Genomic DNA, 19,606 nt, shown 5'->3' on the forward strand with positions numbered 1-19,606 from the left:
TTTGGAGCTTAGTTTGGGCTAAAGAACTTTTTTCTCATAAAAGCAGTGGTGAGGAAGACAGCTGTACCGTGTGTAAAGTAGCTTTCTATGGACCAGTCTGGGAGCCTAATAGTCACTTAATCCTGTCTCTGTGGGGACCATAGGTTCAGAGCTGATATCAGGCTGTTACTGGAGTCTACTTTTTAAAAGGAGTCAGCACAGCTGGGAGTAAGCCCCCATTAGTGAATCAATAAGGGTAGCCCATAATTTTAACAATAACTGAATGACTAAATGAGTACTTCAAAGCTAATGTATTTGAAAGCTTTTATACATTTAGCTCAATGAGAAATGCCTTAGGAATAGGTATTTCAACAACTTCAAAGATTTTCTTTTTTTTTTTGCAGTAGAAATAGCTGGATTCTAGTGGAAAGAGATTGTTAAGAAAAAACTCACTGTGCATTTGGCACCCGTCCACTTAAGTGCAGTCGTAACTGTAGCGTATAACAGATGAGCAGCTGCCACAACCCTGCTTGCATGCAGTTTAGTTGGAGACACAAGACACAGACGCCTGAGACGTACAACCAAATGTGTGGCAGTATGTGAGTACGCCCTCAGTAATGCTACCAGCTCTGACAACCAGGACTTCTGCCATGAGAGAATGTTCTGGATCTGTGCCATCCTTTATGGCAGCCACGAGCCACATGGGGCTGTGGACCACTTGAAATTTAGCTAGGGTGGCCAAGGAACTGAATTTTATTTTTTTATTTTTATGTTATTTATTTATTTATTTTTGGATCACTCCCTGTCTCTCCCAGCTTCTGGTTGCTCCCAGAAACCCTTAGCTTCCTTGGCTACATCACTCTTCGTTTTTGGAATTTTATTTTATTTATTTTTTTATACAGCAGGTTCTTATTAGTCATCAATTTTATACACATCAGTGTATACATGTCAATCCCAATCGCCCAATTCATCACACCACCATCCCCACCCCCCTGCCGCTTTCCCCCCTTGGTGTCCATAAGTTTGTTCTCTACATCTGTCTCTCAATTTGTGCCCTGCAAACCGGTTCATCTGTACCATTTTTCTAGGTTCCACATATGCGTTAATATACGATATTTGTTTTTCTCTTTCTGACTTCACTCTGTATGACAGTCGCTAGGTGCATCCACATCTCAACAAATGACCCAATTTCGTTCCTTTTTAATGGCTGAGTAATATTCCATTGTATATATGTACCACATCTGCCTTACCCATTCGTCTGTCGATGGGCATTTACGTTGCTTCCGTGACCTGGCTACTGTAAATAGTGCTGCAATGAACATTGGGGTGCATGTGTCTTTTTGAATTATGGTTTTCTCTGGGTATATGCCCAGTAGTGGGATTGCTGGATCATATGGTAATTCTATTTTTTGTTTTTTTAAGGAACCTCCATACTGTTCTCCATTGTGACTGTATCAGTCTACATTCCCACCAACAGTGCAAGAGGGTTCCCTTTTCTCCACACCCTCTCCAGCATTTGTTGTTTGTAGATTTTCTGATGATGCCCCTTCTAACTGGTGTGAGGTGATACCTCATTGTAGTTTTGATTTGCGTTTCTCTAATGATTAGTGATGTTGAGCAGCTTTTCATGTGCTTCTTGGCCATCTGTATGTCTTCATTGGAGAAATGTCTATTTAGGTCTTCTGCCCATTTTTGGATTGGGTTGTTTGTTTTTTTAATATTGAGCTGCATGAGCTGTTTATATATTTTGGAGATTAATCCTTTGTCCATTGATTCATTTGCAAATATTTTCTCCCATTCTGAGGGTTGTCTTTTGTCTTGTTTATGGTTTCCTTTGCTGTGCAAAAGCTTTGAAGTTTCATTAGGTCACATTAGTTTATTTTTGTTTTTATTTCCATTACTCTAGGAGGTGGATCAAAAAAGATTTTTCTGGGATTTATGTCAAAGAGTGTTCTTCCTATGTTTTCCTCTAAGAGTTTTATAGTGTCCAGTCTTACATTTAGGTTTCTAATCCATTTTGAGTTTATTTTTGTGTATGGTATTAGGGAGTGTTCTAATTTCATTCTTCTTTTTTTTTTTTTTTGTGGTACGCGGGCCTCTCACTGTTGTGGCCTCTCCTGTTGTGGAGCACAGGCTCCGGATGCACAGGCCCAGCGGCCATGGCTCAGGAGCCCAGCCGCTCCGCGGCATGTGGGATCTTCCCAGACCAGGGCATGAACCCGTGTCCCCTGCATCGGCAGGCTGACTCTCAACCACTGCGCCACCAGGGAAGCCCTCTAATTTCATTCTTTTACATGTAGCTGTCCAGTTTTCCCAGCACCACTTATTGAAGAGACTGTCTTTTCTCCATTGTATATCCTTGCCTCCTTGTCATAGATTAGTTGACCATAGGTGCGTGGGTTTATCTCTGGGCTTCCTATCTTGTTCCATTGATCTATGTTTCTGTTTTTGTGCCAGTACCATATTGTCTTGATTACTGTAGCTTTGTAGTATAGTCTGAAGTCAGGGAGTCTGATTCCTCCAGCTCCGCCTTTTTCCCTCAAGACTGCTTTGGCTATTCGGGGTCTTTTGTGTTTCCATACAAATTTTAAGATTTTTTTGTTCTAGTTCTGTAAAAAATGCCATTGGTAATTTGATAGAGATTGCATTGAATCTGTAGATTGCTTTGGGTAGTATAGTCATTTTCACAATATTGATTCTTCCAATCCAAGAACATGGTATATCTCTCCATCTGTTGGTATCAGCTTTAATTTCTTTCATCAGTGTGTTATAGTTTTCTGCGTACAGGTCTTTTGTCTCCCTAGGTAGGTTTATTCCTAGGTATTTTATTCTTTTTGTTGCAATGGTAAATGGGAGTGTTTCCTTAATTTCTCTTTCAGATTTTTCATCATTAGTGTATAGGAATGCAAGAGATTTCTGTGCATTAATTTTGTGTCCTTCAACTTTACCAAATTCATTGATTAGCTCTAGTAGTTTTCTGGTAGCATCTTTAGGATTCTCTATGTATAGTATCATGTCATCTGCAAACAGTGACAGCTTTACTTCTTCTTTTCTGGTTTGGATTCCTTTTATTTCTCTTTCTTCTCTGACTGCTGTGCCTAAAACTTCCAAAACTATGTTGAATAATAGTGGTGAGAGTGGACATCCTTGTCTTGTTCCTGATCTTAGAGGAAATGCTTCCAGTTTTTCACCATTGAGAATGATGTTTGCTGTGGGTTTGTCGTATATGGCCTTTATTATGTTGAGGTACGTTCCCTCTATGCCCACTTTCTGGAGCATTTTTATCATAAATGGGTGTTGAATTTTGTCACAAGCTTTTTCTGCATCTATTGAGATGATCATATGGTTTTTATTCTTTAATTTGCTAATATGGTGTATCACATTGATTGATTTGAGTTTGTTGAAAAATCCTTGCATCCCTGGGATAAATCCCACTTGATCATGGTGTATGATCCTTTTAATGTGTTGCTGGATTCTGTTTGGTAGTATTTTGTTGAGGATTTTAGCATCCATATTCATCAGTGATAGTGGTCTGTAATTTTCTTTTTTTGTAGTATATCTGTCTGGTTTTGGTATCAGGGTGATGGTGGCCTCATAGAATGAGTTTGGGAGTGTTCCTTCCTCTGCAATTTTTTGGAAGAGTTTGAGAAGGATGGGTGTAAGCTCTTCTCTAAATGTTTGATAGAATTCACCTGTGAAGCCATCTGGTCCTGGACTTTTGTTTGTTAGATTTTTAATCACAGTTTCAATTTCATTACTTGTGATTGGCCTGTTCCTATTTTCTGTTCCTGGTTCAGTCTTGGAAGGTTATACCTTTCTAAGAATTTGTCCATTTCTTCCAGGTTGTCCATTTTATTGGCATAGAGTTGCTTGTAGTAGTCTCTTAGGATGCTTAGTATCTCTGCAGCGTCTGTTGTAACTTCTCTTTTTTCTTTTTTTTTTTCTTTTTTTTTTTGCGGTATGTGGGCCTCTCACTGTTGTGGCCTCTCCCGTTGCGGAGCACAGGCTGTGGGCGTGCAGGCCCAGTGGCCATGGCTCACGGGCCCAGCCGCTCTGCCACATGTGGGATCTTCCCGGACCGGGGCACGAACATGTGTCCCCTGCATCGGCAGGCAGACTCTCAACCACTGTGCCACCAGGGAAGCCCTCTGTTTTCATTTTTAATTCTATTGACTTGAGTCCTCTCTCTTTTTCTTGATGAGTCTGGCTAATGGTTTCTCACTGTTGTTTATCTTCTCAAACAACCAGCTTTTAGTTTTATTGATCTTTGCTATTGTTTTCTTTGTTTGTATTTCATTTATTTCTGCTCTGATCTCTATGATTTCTGTCCTTCTGCTAACTTTGGGTTTTGTTTGTTCTTCTTTCTCTAGTTCCCTTAGGTGTAAAATTAGATTGTTTATTTGAAATTTTTCTTGTTTCTTGAGGTAGGCTTGTATAGCTATAAAATTCCCTCTTAGAACTGCTTTTGCTGCATCCCATAGGTTTTGGATCACTGTGTTTTCATTGTCATTTGTCCCTAGGTATATTTTGATTTCCTCTTTGATTTCTTCAGTGATATCTTGGTTAATTAGTAATGTATTGTTTAGTGTCCATGTGTTTGTGTTTTTTACATTTTTTTCCCTGTAATTCATTTCTAATCTCATAGCGTTGTGGTCAGAAAAGATGCTTGATATGATTTCAGTTTTCTTAAATTTCCTGAGGCTTGATTTGTGACCCAGGATGGGATCTATCCTGGAGAATGTTCCGTGCACACTTGAGAAGAAAGTGTAATCTGGTGTTTTTGGATGGAATGTCCTATAAATATCAGTTAAACCTATCTGGTCTATTGTGTCATTTAAAGCTTGTGTTTCCTTATTAATTTTCATTTAGAATGATCTGTCCATTGGTGTAAGTGAGGTGCTAAAGTCCCCCACTATTATTGTGTTACTGTCGATTTCCTCTTTTATAGCTTTTAGCAGTTACCTTATGTATTGAGGTGCTCCTATGTTGGGCATATATATTTATAATTGTCATATCTTCTTCTTGGATTGAGCCCTTGATCACTATGTAGTGTCCTTCCTTGTCTCTTGTAACATTCTTTATTTTAAAGTCCTTTTTTTTTTTTTTTTTTTGTGGTACACGCGCCTATCACTGCCATGGCCCCTCCCGTTGCGGAGCACAGGCTCCGGACGTGCAGGCTCAGCGGCCATGGCCCACGGGCCCAGCCGCTCTGCAGCATGTGGGATCTTCCTGGACCAGGGCACGAACCCGTGTCCCCTGCATCGGCAGGTGGACTCTCAACCACTGCGCCACCAGGGAAGACCCTAAAGTCTATTTTATCTGATATGAGTATTGCTACTCCAGCTTTCTTTTTTTTTTTGCGGTACGCGGGCCTCTCACTGTTGTGGCCTCTCCCGTTGCAGGGCACAGGCTCCGGATGTGCAGGCTCAATGGCCATGGCTCACGGGCCCAGCCGCTCCGCGGCATGTGGGATCTTCTTGCACCGGGACACAAACCCACGTCCCCTGCATCGGCAGGCGGACTCCCAACCGCTGTGCCACCAGGGAAGCCCTCCAGCTTTCTTTTGATTTCCATTTGCATGGAATATCTTTTTCCATCCCCTCGCTTTCAGTCTGTATGTGTCCCTAGGTCTGAAGTGGGTCTCTTGTAGACAGCATATAGATGGGTCTTGTTTTTGTATCCATTCAGCAAGCCTGTGACTTTTGGTTGGAGCCTTTAATCCATTTGTGTTTAAGGTAATTATCGATGTGCATGTTCCTTTGAACATTTTCTTAATTGTTTTGGGTTTGTTTTTGGAGTTCCTTTTCTTCTCTTGTGTTTCCCACTTAGAGAAGTTCATTTAGCATTTGTTGTAGAGCTGGTTTGGTGGTGCTGAATTCTCTTAGCTTTTGCTTGTCTCTAAAGCTTTTGATTTCTCCATGGAATCTGAATGAGATCATGCCGGGTAGAGTATTCTTAGTTGTAGGTTCTTTCCTTTCATCACTTTAAGTATATCATTTCAATCCCTTCTGGCTTGTAGAGTTTCTGCTGAGAAATCAGCTGTTAAACTTATGGGAGTTCCCTTGTATGTTATTTGTTGTTTTTCCTTTGCTGCTTTCAATAATTTTTGTCTTTAATTTTTGCCAATTTGATTATTATGTGTCTCGGCATGTTTCTCCTTGGGTTTATCCTGTGTGGGACTCTCTGCGTTTCCTGGACTTGAGTGGCTGTTTCCTTTCCCATGTTAGGGAAGTTTTTGACTATAATGTCTTCAAACATTTTCTCGGGTCCTTTCTCTCTCTCTCCTCCTTCTGGGACCCCTGTAATGTGAATGTTGTTGCGTTTAATGTTGTCCCAGATGTCTCTTAGGCTGTCTTCATTTCTTTTCATTCTTTTTTCTTTATTCTGTTCTGCAGCAGTGAATTCCACCATTCTGTCTTCCAGGTCACTTATCCATTCTTCTGCCTCAGTTATTCTGCTATTGATTCCTTCTAGTGTAGTTTTCATTTCAGTTATTGTATTGTTCATCTCTGTTTGTTTGTTCTTTAATTCTTCTAGGTCTTTGTTAAACATTTCTTGCATCTTCTCGATCTTTGCCTCCATTCTTTTTCCAAGGTCCTGGATCATCTTCACTATCATTATTCTGAATTCTTTTTCTGGAAGATTGCCTGTCTGTACTTCATTTAGTTGTTTTTCTGGGGTTTTATCTTGTTCCTTCATCTGGTATATAGCCCTCTGCCTTGTCACCTTTTCTGTCTTTCTGTGAATGTGGTTTTTGTTTCACAGGCTGCAGGATTGTAGTTCTCCTTGCTTCTGCTGTGTGCCCTCTGGTGGATGAGGCTATCTAAGAGGCTTGTGCAGGTTCCCTGATGGGAGGGACTGGTGGTGGGTAGAGCTGGGTGTTGCTCTGGTCGGCAGAGCTCAGTAAAACTTTAATCTGCTTGACTGCTGATGGGTGGGGCTCGGTTCCCTCCCTGTTGGTTGTTTGGCCTGAGGCGACCCAACACTGGAGCCTACCAGGCTCTTTGGTGGGGCTAATGGCGGAGTCTGGGAGGGCTCACACCAAGGAGTACTTCCCAGAACTTCTGCTGCCAGTGTTCTTGTCCTCACGGTGAGCCACAGCCACCCCCTGCCTCTGCAGGAGACCCTCCAACACTAGCAGGTAGGTCTGGTTCAGTCTCCTATGCAGTCACTGCTCCTTCCCCTGGGTCCTGATGTGCACACTACTTTGTGTGTGCCCTCCAAGAGTGGAGTCTCTGTTTCCCCCAGTCCTGTCAAAGTCCTGCAATCAAATCCCGCTAGCCTTCAAAGTCTGATTCTCTAGGAATTCCTCCTCCCATTGCCGGACCCCCAGGTTAGGAAGCCTGACGTGGGGTCAGAACCTTCACTCCAGTGGGTGGACTTCTGTGGTGTAAATGTTCTCCAGTCTGTGAGTCACCCACCCAGAAGTTATGGGGTTTGATGTTACTGTGATTGTGCTCCTCCTACCGTCTCACTGTGGCTTCTCATTTGTCTTTGGATGTGGGGTCTTTTTTGGTGAGTTCCAGTGTCTTCCTGTCGATGATTGTTCAGCAGTTAGTTGTGATTCTGGTGTTCTCGCATGAGGGAGTGAGAGCGTGTCCTTCTGCTCCGCCATCTTGGTTCAGGGCCTACTTCACTCTTATCTCTATCACCCTGGTCACATTGCTTCCTCCTCTTCCTATGTCTCTGTGTCTTCTCTTCTGTGAAGGAACTGAATTTTAAATTTAATTTAATTTTTAAAAAAATTTATTTAATTAGTTTATTTTTGGCTGTGTTGGGTCCTCGCTGCTGTGCACGGGCTTTCTCTAGTTGAGGCGAGCAGGGGCTACTGTTTGTTGCGGTGCGCTGGCTTCTCATTGTGGTGGCTTCTCTTGTTGCAGAGCTCCAGCTCTAGGCACGCGGGCTTCAGCACTTGTGGCACGTGGGCTCGTTAGTTGTGGCTCGTGGTCTCTAGAGCGCAGGCTCAGTAGTTGTGGTGCACAGGCTTTTTGACTCTGTGGCATGTGCGATCTTCCTGGCCCAGGGCTCGAACCCGTGTCCCCTGCATTGGCAGGTGAATTCTTAACCACTCTGCCACCAGGGAAGTCCCTAAATTTTATTTAATTTTAATTGATTTTAATGTCAATAGCCACCTAGTGTAGTGGCCCAGGTATTGCACAGCACAGGTAGACCTTGGATACTTAAGAATTCAGGGTCCGGGGTGGTGAGAGGGGGGAAATACTGTGGATTACAGTAAGAAGGGAAGATTGTGACACTCTTGGAGAGTTCATTGAAAGCAGGGGAAGCTTATGCTAGGCTGGAATGTCCAAGATTTTGTCATAAAATAGCGTGGCCAAAGCACATCTCTCCTGTACAGAAGTGGAAGGAAATAAAGGAGATTGGTGTGAATTTGTGGAGGTCCTTGAGTGTCAGTGTCAAAATTCATCCTGAAGAATCAGGGAATGAGTAAGATAATACCTGCCAACCTTGACATATTATGTAATTGATAAATACTGTACTCGTTAGTGAAGACTTTTCAGTAGAAATGGCTGCTTTAGGAGGATTCAGCTGCCCTGGGAGACGGAGGGATGAGAGGGGAGAAGAGACTTCAGGCAGTGCACAAATCTGCATCACAGTCTTGCCCTTGTTGACTGTGCTTTTCCTAGTCACCTCCCATAACTGACTCTACCCACCTTCAACATCCTCTTGTCTGTGGCTGAAGTTGGTATTTAAGGTTAGGGTTTTGGCCATTTTGGTGAGTTACTCAGTTTTCCTGGGTCTCTCCCATGTATACGTGTTATTAAACTTTGATTTTCTCTTGTTAATCTGTCTCATGTCAATTTAACTCTTAGACCATCCAGAAGACCTTATAAGGGTAGAGGAAAATGTCTTCCTTCTTAACAACATGATGTTTATTTGTTGTGTTTCCTCTCTTTTTCAATGCCCAGTGCTGCCCCTTTTCTGCACGTTGTCTTCAGCGTTGCTTCTACAAATCCCAGTTGAAATACTACTTTTTAGTTTAAGCCTTTCCCTCGCCTGATCTCAGAATCACTGACTTAAGATCTCAGAGGTCTGACAATTTGTATCTCTCATGGCATCTTGTATAATACCTTGCCTGTAGTAGGTGCTTTACGTATGTTGGAATTGAAAGAGATAGTGTATATTTACTTTGTGAGAGGCTGATTGAGATCGAAAGCATAGGCGAAAATGGGAAGCTAGCATGACCTAAACATTAGAACTCAAGAAAGCACATACAACAAAAAATAAAACTCCAAGCTATAGACTAATGTTGGTTATTAATAAAGATGTAAAAACCTTAAATAAAATTTTAGAATGTCTAATTTAATAGTGTTAAGGGATAATCAGTCATGAATGGATAGTGTGTTTATCCCGGGAATTAAATTGATTAACACATCATACTGTTCAAACAAAAGAGTGAACCCCCGTATCACCATAGACACTCAATAGGCAGCGTACAGTATCTACACCCTGGTGCTCACAATCTCATAACAAACTTGACAGGGTGCTTCAAACAAGAGAAAGAATATCTTTTACAAAACAGTACCCAACCATAAGCTCAGTGGGAGAATAAAGATCTTCCCTGACTTATGATGGGGTTGTGTCCTGAATATTGGAAGTCAATGCATTTAATACACCTAACCTACTGAACATCATATTTTAGCCTAGCCTACCTTAAATGTGCTCAGAACACTTACATTAGCCCACAGTTGGGAAGAACGATCTCACACAAAGCCTATTTCATAATAAAGTGTTACAAATCTCATGAAATTGTTACTGAACCAAACTTGGGTCCACCTGCCCGACGCACAGCAAAGCCAGTCTGCTGACACCGGGTTGTGGTGAAGGACGGGACAGCGTTTATTGCAGGGTGCCAAGTAAGGAGAATGTGCAGCTAGTGCTCAAAAGACCCAAACTCCCCAATGGCTTTTAGGCAAGGGTTTTTAAAGGCAACATTATGGGAGAGGGTCGTAGGGTGCCTGATCAGCTCATGGACGTTCTTTCTGATTGGTTGGTGGTGAGGTAACAGGGTGGTGTTTCAGGAATCTCAATCATCAGTCTTCTGGTTCCAACCAGTCTGGGGTCTGTGTGCAGACCCTGTGAAGTCAACGTCTTCCGCTTAGTTTCTGCAGAACAACTCAAAGATGTGTGTCAGATTGCTGTCTATATCCCTTCAGGAGGAACTAGGAGTCCTGTGACTCTATTGTTTAAGCTAGTAGTACTTTTCTTGTTTGATTGCTTTCCTTTGTTTCTACATTTTCCACTTCTCTAATCATTAACTGGGTCTGCTCTTTGGAACCCGGGGAAGGCCTAGGCGACAAAAGCTTTTTCTACAAACAAGCAACAGGAGACAAGGAGGGGCTTGTACCCAGGAGGGCCTCGCAGGGTCCTGCTCTGTTTCATAATTTATTGAATACTGTACTGAAAGTGAAAAACAGAATGGTTGTCTGGGTGCAGAATGGTTGTACGTGTATCAGTTGTTCCCCCTCGTGATTGCACGGCTGACGGGGAGCTGTGGCTGCCACTGCCCAGCATCACGAGAGGATCATGTTGCATATCTCAAGCTCAGGAGAAGATCAAAATTCAAAAATTGAAGTACAGTTTCTACCGAATGCACATTGCTTTTGTACCATCTTAAAGCTGAAAAATGGAAAGTTGAAGCATTGTAATTTGGGTACCATCTGTAGTGGGGGATTCCCATAAAAACCAGAAATAATAAAAGATATGTACTGTTGCGATTAATGAAGTAGTTAAAATGAGACTGATGAGTGCTGTCTGGGGAGTGAAGTTGATGCTGTCCTGCCTGTTTGTAGCAATATGAATCAATACAACCTTTTGGAAGTCAACTAGGTGGTCTCTTTCACAAAGCATAAAAATATTCATACCCTCTGACTCAGACATTTACTTCTCCGAAATTCTCCTAAGGAATCTGATATGTTGACAAAGAAGTGAACAGGTATTCACTATAACATTAGTTAGAAGAATCGGAAATGATAGTAATTTAAATGCCCCACGGTGGGGAAATAGTTGAGACCATTAAGTGGTATCCCTACAGTGGAATATAACTAGTCATTAGAAATGTTTAAGGCTTTTGATGCTATGAGAATGCTCTTGTATGAATTAGAATGATACAGATTGTGTTTAAATATTCCCTGATGGTATATAAAAATCTCCTTTGTTTCTTGATGGAAGGGTTAGAACTCATTTTTCTTTTTTTCTGGTTAAATTTCTGAGTGTTTGAAATAGGTTCCAATATGCACTTCCCAAAATTTAGACGGTTGTATGTTCTGACTATTCCAAATAAGAAAGAGGATGAAAAGAGGCTCATTATGAAAAGCAACAATATGATATTTTACAAATGTTTTCTTTTTATTTAAAATTTTCTTTTATGCTTTTTGATGGGACACACATTTACAGGGTTGAAAAACCAAAAATGTACAATAAAATATGAAGTGAGAAGTGGCTTTCACACCTCTGTCCCTCATCTGCCCAGTCCTTTCCTTGAAACCGAGCAAGGGGTTGAGTGCTCGCTGCTCAGAAAGCCAAACTCTGACAGCAGGTATTTGCAGCAAAGTAAGGGTTTATTGCAGGGTGCCAAGCAAGGGAGTGGGAGGTGAGCCTCAGATCCCCTCCAATTTGGTCTTCGAGTTACGGGGTTTTTAAAGGGAAGGACAAAGAAGGTGGGGCTAATCATTGTCTTGTGACATTTGTTAATCGCAGTTTCAAGAGTCAGGATGCCTAAGGTTTGTGAGTCTTTGGCCAGGTTGTCCATGACCTGGGGAGGGGGGCAGTCTGTTAGCTCATCCTGCCCTGGAGAAACAGCCTGAGTATGTTAAGGATGTTATGGACAAGAGCACTTTTAGTCCTCTGACTCTGGTTGATCATTGTTCAGTTAGCACAGGATTGAGGTCAGAGGGGATGAGAAAGGGGGAAAAGGTTTTAATAGAGAGGTTAATCATAAACTCGGCAGGGGAATTCAGTTTTAGGGGGACTCGGTTTCATACTAACATGTGACCACTGATGCTAGTTTTGATTTTGATCACAGGCGTCAGTAAGCGGCAGCGAGCAGTAGCTGGAAGCAAGATCTTAGTTCCGGGACCGGGAGTCCTAACCACTGGACCACAGGGGCCAGCAGCTAGGGCCTGGGTCCCTAGTTCTTGCCTGCCTTGTCAAGAAAGAATTCAGGTGAGGAGGCAGAAGGTAAAGAGAAAAGTGAAAAGTTTACTGGAAAAGCAGAGTACATGCGGAAGGAAGCACAGGCGAACTCAGTGAGAGAGTCACGAGAGTCGGGCCTTTGGGAAGTTTAAACCCTTTATGAGGGGGCAGTCTTCCAGGTCTTTGTCTTCTTCTTGGCCAATCGTATTGTTTTGACCCCATGGCTAATTTGTCTCTGGACCTTCCCCTGGGTGTACACGCACCCCTCGGTCAAGATGGCTTTCATCGCAAAGGCCTCTGGGAGGGAGGTAGCAGGACTTACTATGGCCTGGCATCTCCTGCCTTTTTGACCCTGTGAAGGCTTTTGTGCCTGCGTAGTGTCTCCCTTGCCCCAAGGATGGGAAATGTATGACCTCTCAATCTTTTAACAGGGTTTAGCCCCTCTCTGTCTCTGCCATAAAAGTGTCCAGTGTCCGGTTATCTACCCTGTTCCTGTTTCTTATATCGAGGTGCAGATCTCAAAATATAGACAGGAGTCTGGTCATAAATATGTAGTCCTGGAGCCCGTTTGTCTCTTGCCCCAGGAAATGTAAACCGGGGGCTGGTAATGATTGTCTGGCCTGGAGCTCATCTTCTTCTTACCCCAGGAAGTGTGAACAGGAGGCCAGTTGTAAATGCCTAGCCTGGAGCCCACCTATCTCCTGCCTCAGTTTCTTCTGTGTCCTTTCAGAGATTTTTTTTTTTAGCTCATGTTCAAGCAAATTTAAATATATGACCTCCCCCGACCTTGCCCTCAAGTCACTATCTACTGCCTAGCTCATTTATGCCTGGCCCACTTTGGGTCACCCTGGCTGGCCTTGTTCTAGATTCTTACATCACCAGGACTTGCCTATCTGAGATGCAACTCCTCAGCCTATGGACAGCCCCCTGCCTGCTCTATGGGTTGCTGGGGAGGAAGACATTTTCCTCTACCCTTCTAGGTTCTTCTGGCTGGTCTAAGGATTAAATGGACATGAGACAGATTAACAGGAGAAAATCACACAAAAGTTGAATAACATGAATACATGGGAGAGAAGGCTTTCACCTTGAATACCATCTTTGGCTAAAGGCAAAAGAGGGTGTGGACAGTGGGGAGTCAGTTATGGGAGGTGACCAGGAAAAGCATGGTAAACAAGGGTGAGCTTTTCATGCAGATGTAAGCCTTTGCCTTCTCCATTGATTAAGTTTCTAGAGATTTGGTCATCCTCCACTTCTTGGTACAGTCAAGGAGACATCCTTACAAATGGAGATTTTCCTTATGCATGTAAATGTTTCTTACAAAAGGGTAACTTCTACTTGGTTTTCAGCGTTTCTCCCATGTCTGCTGTTTCTTAGAAAATAACCAGCTTAAAAGAATTAATATGCCAAAGAGACATAGGGGGCAAATTCTGCTCCCCTACTGGGTGAACGAGGTGGGGAGCGGGTGTGTGCCCACCTTGGAGTGCCTTCAAGTGCACAGTTGAAGCCACTGAGAAAATTACAGCAGCCAACTTGACTGACATACCCAGCACACACTTCAAATATGTTAGGTTAAAAAAACTGACTCAAAGGCAGTACTTTTCAGGCAGTTTTTCTCAGCTTGAGAGTAAGGTCATAGCAGAATCTTCAGGAGGGCTTGTGTAGTTTTAAAACCATTCAAGGTTGTCATTTCCTGCATTTTGAAAGTGGAAATAATCCCATACCTCTCTGATGTCAACTACAGAAAGGAACGTGTGGCAATTTTGGCTCTAGAGCATGAGTTAAAAATAAAAACATCAAAGAACATTGTTCAAAGGCATGCGCTATTGCTCCCAATGTTACCCCAAAACTGGGTTCACCTCTTCGTGGGTGTTGAGCCAAAAGATGCAACCAAGCCAGAGAGTGGGAGGAGGAAGGATCTATTACTTGCAGCAAGTAAGGAGAACACCGGGGATCTTTCCCAAAGCAGTGTCTCCCTGAAAACTGGGGAAGTTTTAAGCTGAGGGTACATGCATATTCACGAAGGGGTTTGGGTGGTCCACACAGTCCAAGCTTTAGTTGATTGAAGTCACAAGGGTCAGAAAAGGTCAACATTATCATCCCTTAGGTTCCAGTTGATCTGGTGGTTGAGTGCTTCAGGCTAGTCTTTACTGCTGAAACAGAACTGGGGGTCTTTACAAGTGATGTATTATCTTTGCTCTTGTTACTTCTCTTGCCTGATAACAGTCATTTGTTCCTTGTTTCCTTAAGGTCATTAATTACTGAGACCTGTTCAAGGACAAGCATTATGGCCAGCCTTAGATCACAAAATGGCTTAGGCCAAAAATGGGTTCTCTTATGTCAAAAAACCAGCCATGCCTGGTTTTCTTCCTCTGGGGACGTGCTACCCTATGTGCTTACACCACAGGGGTTAAAATTGCTTTTGAGGGGGCGGTGGTGGGTCAAAAAACCATCTTACACCATGTCTAAAGCACAGATATGAATGTGGTACATAAACAGGTATACACACAATGTATATGTGGAATTAAAATTTTGTTGGAAGGGCAGTTGGGAAAAGAATGTCTAACAAGGCTCATTAGGAGGGTGATAATGAACAGAAAGGTTAAGATGCTGGTCAAAGGGAATGGGTGCAGTGCTGATGATTTGTGGGTGTTTCCGAGGAGGGGAGAGTGGTGGTCAGGATAAAGACCTGGCTTCCAGGGCACTGCTGTGGTGGGCTGCCGTGGCCAACTTAGACTGATTTGACTTTGCCATTTTAACTGTCTGGTAAGGGGCAGAAGAAAGTTACTCCTCTCCCACGCTCCTCCCTCTTTCCCTCCCCCCAGCTGGATTCAACTAGTAGAACCTGAGGACTAGCTGTTTCTCAGATACCCAGCGTCCCAGCATTGCAGGATGCCAGAGCTGGAGGGCCCTATGCCTTCCTGTCCCTTTTATTTTCCACATCACATACTAGAACCAAGGCCATCCCCTCAGTGATGGAATGGAACTGACTCTCTGGACATACATTCCTTTTGCTCCCCCAAAGGGTCATTGATTCAAGAGGCACAGCCGGTGCTGGGAGATGACTTTAAAGACAAGTGTCTGTTTTATGAAGTCTGTTTCTCCATAGCCATTGACTAGAGTGAAATACGAGTTGATGTTGGGAATGATGTGAGCCCTGCGTGGCTGCGGAGGGACAGCAGGGAGGGGGTTATTCTGGTGGACGAGTGGAGGGAGGGAGTTGGTTTGACTCGTCAGAATTCTTTCCAACTCTCCGCCACCATCTTTGTGGTCTTGGTCAAGATCGTGGAACTATTGTGGGCCTTTTTTTTTTTCTTTATAAATCCATAAATTAGATGCATCAAATTAAGGTTGCTTTCAAATCTAGTAAGCTACAGGGGTCAGTACTTGACAAGGTGAGACATGTCTAAGGATTTCTTTATTCAGTAATTAGACCTCACTGCTTGATCATTACAATTGCAAAGAATTAAGTGGAGACAATGGTGGTTTCATACAGAATAGGGCCACATCCCAGGCACTCTTCTTTCGGTTCTTAGAATGATCTGTTTTGTTTTTTCCTTCACTGGGATATCTTTTTTACTAACACCTGGAATTCTTCGAAACTAACTTCTCCATCTCCATTCCTGTCCAGTTCTTGAAAGAGGTCATCTAGGGTGCTTGGACCCTGGTTTTAGACAAAAAGGATGGGATAGAAGAGAGGAGAGAAAATGATTCAGTTACTGCTGCACATTTTCCGAATTAGAGACACTGGGTCTGCGTTCCTAGAAGGCAACCGAGTTTTCAGTCATATGTTACTGATAGAGATGAAAAAACCAACTTTAGTTGTAGTATTGCTTCATGTCACAGAACTGCCTACCCTTTTTTTTAAAAAAATGATATCATACATTTATTATTTTAAAATTGCTAATGTGTATTTAAAATAATTGGTTTCCTATGTAAACTAAATCTAAATCATTCTTTTGAGAAGAAGTCCCAGGGCTTTACTTGACTGCCGAGGGGCCCTGCTCCAAGATTTCCCTGGTAGCTGGTTTGGCATCCAGCCCCAGAGCTGGACCAGCATGTGATCCTAGGCTTGCCATGGGCCAGCCCCATGCCAGAGCTTTTCCTTATCCTGTGCAATTCTCCCAGCTGCCGTGTGGGGGAGATCCACTTTACAGATGAGGAAACTGAGGCTTTGAGACACCCGCTGACTTGCTCAGCGCCCCCAGCTGGTAAGTAGAGGGCTTGGGGTTCAAACACTGACTCCAGAGCTCAACCCCTTAATTAGCAACCACCCTAGTTTTTTCGCAAACCCCGGGTTGCAGCCCACTGCTATGCTATGCAGGATGACTTTGGCTCAGTGGTTCTCACACTTTGGCATGCGTCAGAATCACCAGGTGGGCATGCTGACCTTAGTAAACCCAAACTGATGGGTGGTCCTACTCCCAGAGCTTCCGATTCACTAGGCTTGGGGTGGGACCTGAGAATCTGTATTTCCAACAGGTTCCTGGGCGGTGTGGATGCTGCTGGTCCAGGACTGACTACTCAGAGAACCACTGCTTGTTACATCAGATCATGCTCAGCTCAACTCCCTTTTGACTACTGGTATTCCTGTAGTGAATTAAGCAGAATTAATTTTTGTCTCTGCTGTAGGGGTGGAAAATTTTCCCTTCTTCCCTTCTGGGTTCTTTGGCTGGTCTATTAATTAAATTGACATAGATCAACAGGAGAAAAACAAGTTTAATTACATACGTACAGGGTACCCCATAAAAGTATGATACCCAAAGGGCAGCCAGGTAACTGAGGCTTATATAACATCCTGGGCTAAGGCTACAAAAGGAAGGAAGGCCATTCAGATGTAGGCAGAGATGTTTGGAAAACAAAAGTTTGGCCTGTTATACAGATAAATTTCTTAGGACAAAAGGAATCTCTAGCAAGAGCTCTCTTCCTGGTAAAAGAAGAGCTCTGTTCTTTGCAGTATAAATTTAGGCAGCTGAGTGGGAGCTAAAGAGTTTTCCCTGAATCTTTGGGTTTTGATTTTTTTTAGTTCCCAGTAATCTTCATGCTAAAGTGGCATATTTCAGGGAGACTTGTTCTGAGCCACAACTCTGACTTTCAGGTTAGGAGTCTCTGTGGCAAAATAGTACCCAGGAAACCTATTGAAATAACAGTTTAGTTTATAAGTCAGCTTCAAAAAATTTTTTTAAATTGTGGTAAAAATCGCATAAGATAACATTCCCCATCTTAACTATTTTTAAGTATACGTTTCAGTAATGTTAAGTATGTTCACATTGTTGTGCAACAAATCTCTACATCAAGATATGCTTTAATCCCTAAGATTCCTGTAAAGACACTTGGCACTTAGTTATGCTCACAAGACCAAACTGTGTTAGTTATTTAGCATCTGTTTTATAAATACCAAGCACTGTTTTCCTGAAGCATTTGCTACATTCTAAACCATACAAGGTGATGTGATGTAAACAGTATAGCTTAGAAAACCTTAGAAATCCATATGGAAATGTAATCAGTACATGACTTGATAAGTAGATTTTTCACAACTTACCATTAGTCTTCCTACCTTTATCCTAATTAGAAAAGTCATATGTGCTTTTTTTTTTTTTTTTTTTTTTTTTTTTTTTTTGCCATATGTGGGCCTCTCACCGTTGTGGCCTCTCCCGTTGCGGAGCATAGGCTCCGGATGCGCAGGCTCAGTGGCCATGGCTCACGAGCTTAGCTGCTCCGCGGCATGTGGGATCTTCCCAGACCGGGGCACAAACCCATGTCCCCTGCATCGGCAGGCGGACTCTCAACCACTGCGCCACCAGGTAAGCCCCATATGTGCTTTTTATAGGAAATACATAAAATATAGAAAAATACAGAAAAATTCACCAATCTTACCTTATTTAAAAACAAATTGTTTGAATAGATTGCCTAGGCTTCCCTGTCAGATTATTATTTTTCTTCTTTTTATTATTTTCTATTATTCCTATTATTATTTTTCTTCCTTTTGTTTTTTTTTGAAAAGTTGAATCTTTCTCAGAAACACTGGTTTTTATTTTTGATTAGAAAGTCTCTTTTTCTGCTAGTACCTTTAACTTTTTAAGTTATTTCACATTTTAACTATAAGACAATATCGATTATAAGGTCATCGAATTCAGCTACTTCACTTTTTAGTACTAAAAACAGAAACCTCAACAACTAAAACTAGAAACCTTCTCATATGTCATATTGACAGAAGGGACATTTCTGGTTAAAAACTGAGAACCAAATTCTGAAGTTAGAGCTAAGTAGGGACCAAGTCAAATGTAACAGGTAGTTGCACAGTTGCTTCCATTTTGAAGATGGTTTTTAGTTCCAAGGGAAAGAAAGTGTATTGGAGCAAAGAGAATTAACCTTTCCCTATTCCTTATTGCCTCTAGATGCATTTTGATGTTGATAACTCTGGGATGGTTTTGATCAGAAACTTTATGGCTGAGGAAATGTAATCCTTTCCTGAAAGTTGTTTAGAAACTCATGGTTGCTCATTAGCACAAATGTAAATGCTTTTGAAATAGAAATGGGTGTCGCCAGAGGGCAATTTATCAGCACGAGGCTGGTTTTCTTAACAGACTGCCAAGTCAGTGTTGGGCTAGTTGAGAGATCCTACCTATTACAGAGGAGCACATCCAAGTCCAGCTCCTATAACCGTACAGGCCTCGTTGTTTTCCTAAAGCCTGGCACAGGGGTGCTGAATCCAGGCTGAAGGCCTTAGTGTGTTTGCTTGGCAACCTGCGGGTCTTCCAGGCCTAGCTCGGTAAGAGTGCGATCATGGCTTCTGTTTACTATGGCTGGTCCTGGGGAGTTCTGAGTCAAGGCTGTGGGCAATAGAAGGCGCAGTCCATGCTTTCTAGGAACTTGCCTTCTGAAATGTGGCCTGCCCTCAGGGGAGGAAAGCACACATTCAAGCGCCCTCCCTCCGGTGATGCCCATGCCTGGGCTGCTGGGCGCTCCGCCTCAGATGGAGCTCTGGTCCGTCTCGTCGTGGACCTCAGCCTCTCCCCGCGTCCTTTCCTCTCTTCTCTCCTCCCTTCCCACCATCGCCGCCCCATCAGCGGGCTCTGTGGTGGTATACTCACTTTCAGTAAACTGGGGAATTCAGTCTAAATCAATAGCTTCAGCTCCTCCTTCGACAGCTGGTTTGGATCACCTTCTTTGGCTGCGTATTTTTCAAAAATGCTCTTCAGTTCTTCAGGAAACTTGTTTGTACTCATTTTGGTGTCCTGTAAATTGGGAAAGAAATGAACTTAGCAAAAAGGTGAAGTATTTTATACTGATGATTGCCAGCAGGAGTTGAGTGCTTTTGGGCTGTTTCCTTGGCATAGGTGAGAGAGCATAAAGAAAAGGGGAGAGGGGAAGATAAAGAGGAGGAGGAGGAGAGAGGGGGCGGGAACTGTGGGAATCACAATGTACCAGTGACTGAAAACATGTTTTAAAAATAATCATCAGGCTTCCCTGGTGG

General features: G+C 42.8%; 2 protein-coding genes across 8 annotated transcripts in view; one reads left to right on the forward strand and one right to left on the reverse strand.

Annotated features, from left to right (window-relative positions):
- CTPS2 (CTP synthase 2) overlaps positions 1-19,606 on the forward strand; it is a 109,259-nt gene that overhangs the window by 45,257 nt on the left and 44,396 nt on the right. The gene's annotated exons all lie outside the window — the stretch shown is intronic.
- Positions 14,106-19,588, reverse strand: S100G (S100 calcium binding protein G). Its single transcript, XM_027095734.1, is given in 2 exon segments — positions 14,106-15,793; positions 19,224-19,588. Coding segments are annotated over 2 exon segments (240 nt in total). The 5' UTR covers positions 19,359-19,588; the 3' UTR covers positions 14,106-15,688.

The sequence above is a fragment of the Aethalodelphis obliquidens genome, unplaced genomic scaffold (genome assembly GCF_003676395.1).
Source record: "Aethalodelphis obliquidens isolate GAN/ISIS:26980383/991018 unplaced genomic scaffold, ASM367639v1 scaffold94, whole genome shotgun sequence".
NCBI lineage: Eukaryota > Metazoa > Chordata > Mammalia > Artiodactyla > Delphinidae > Aethalodelphis > Aethalodelphis obliquidens.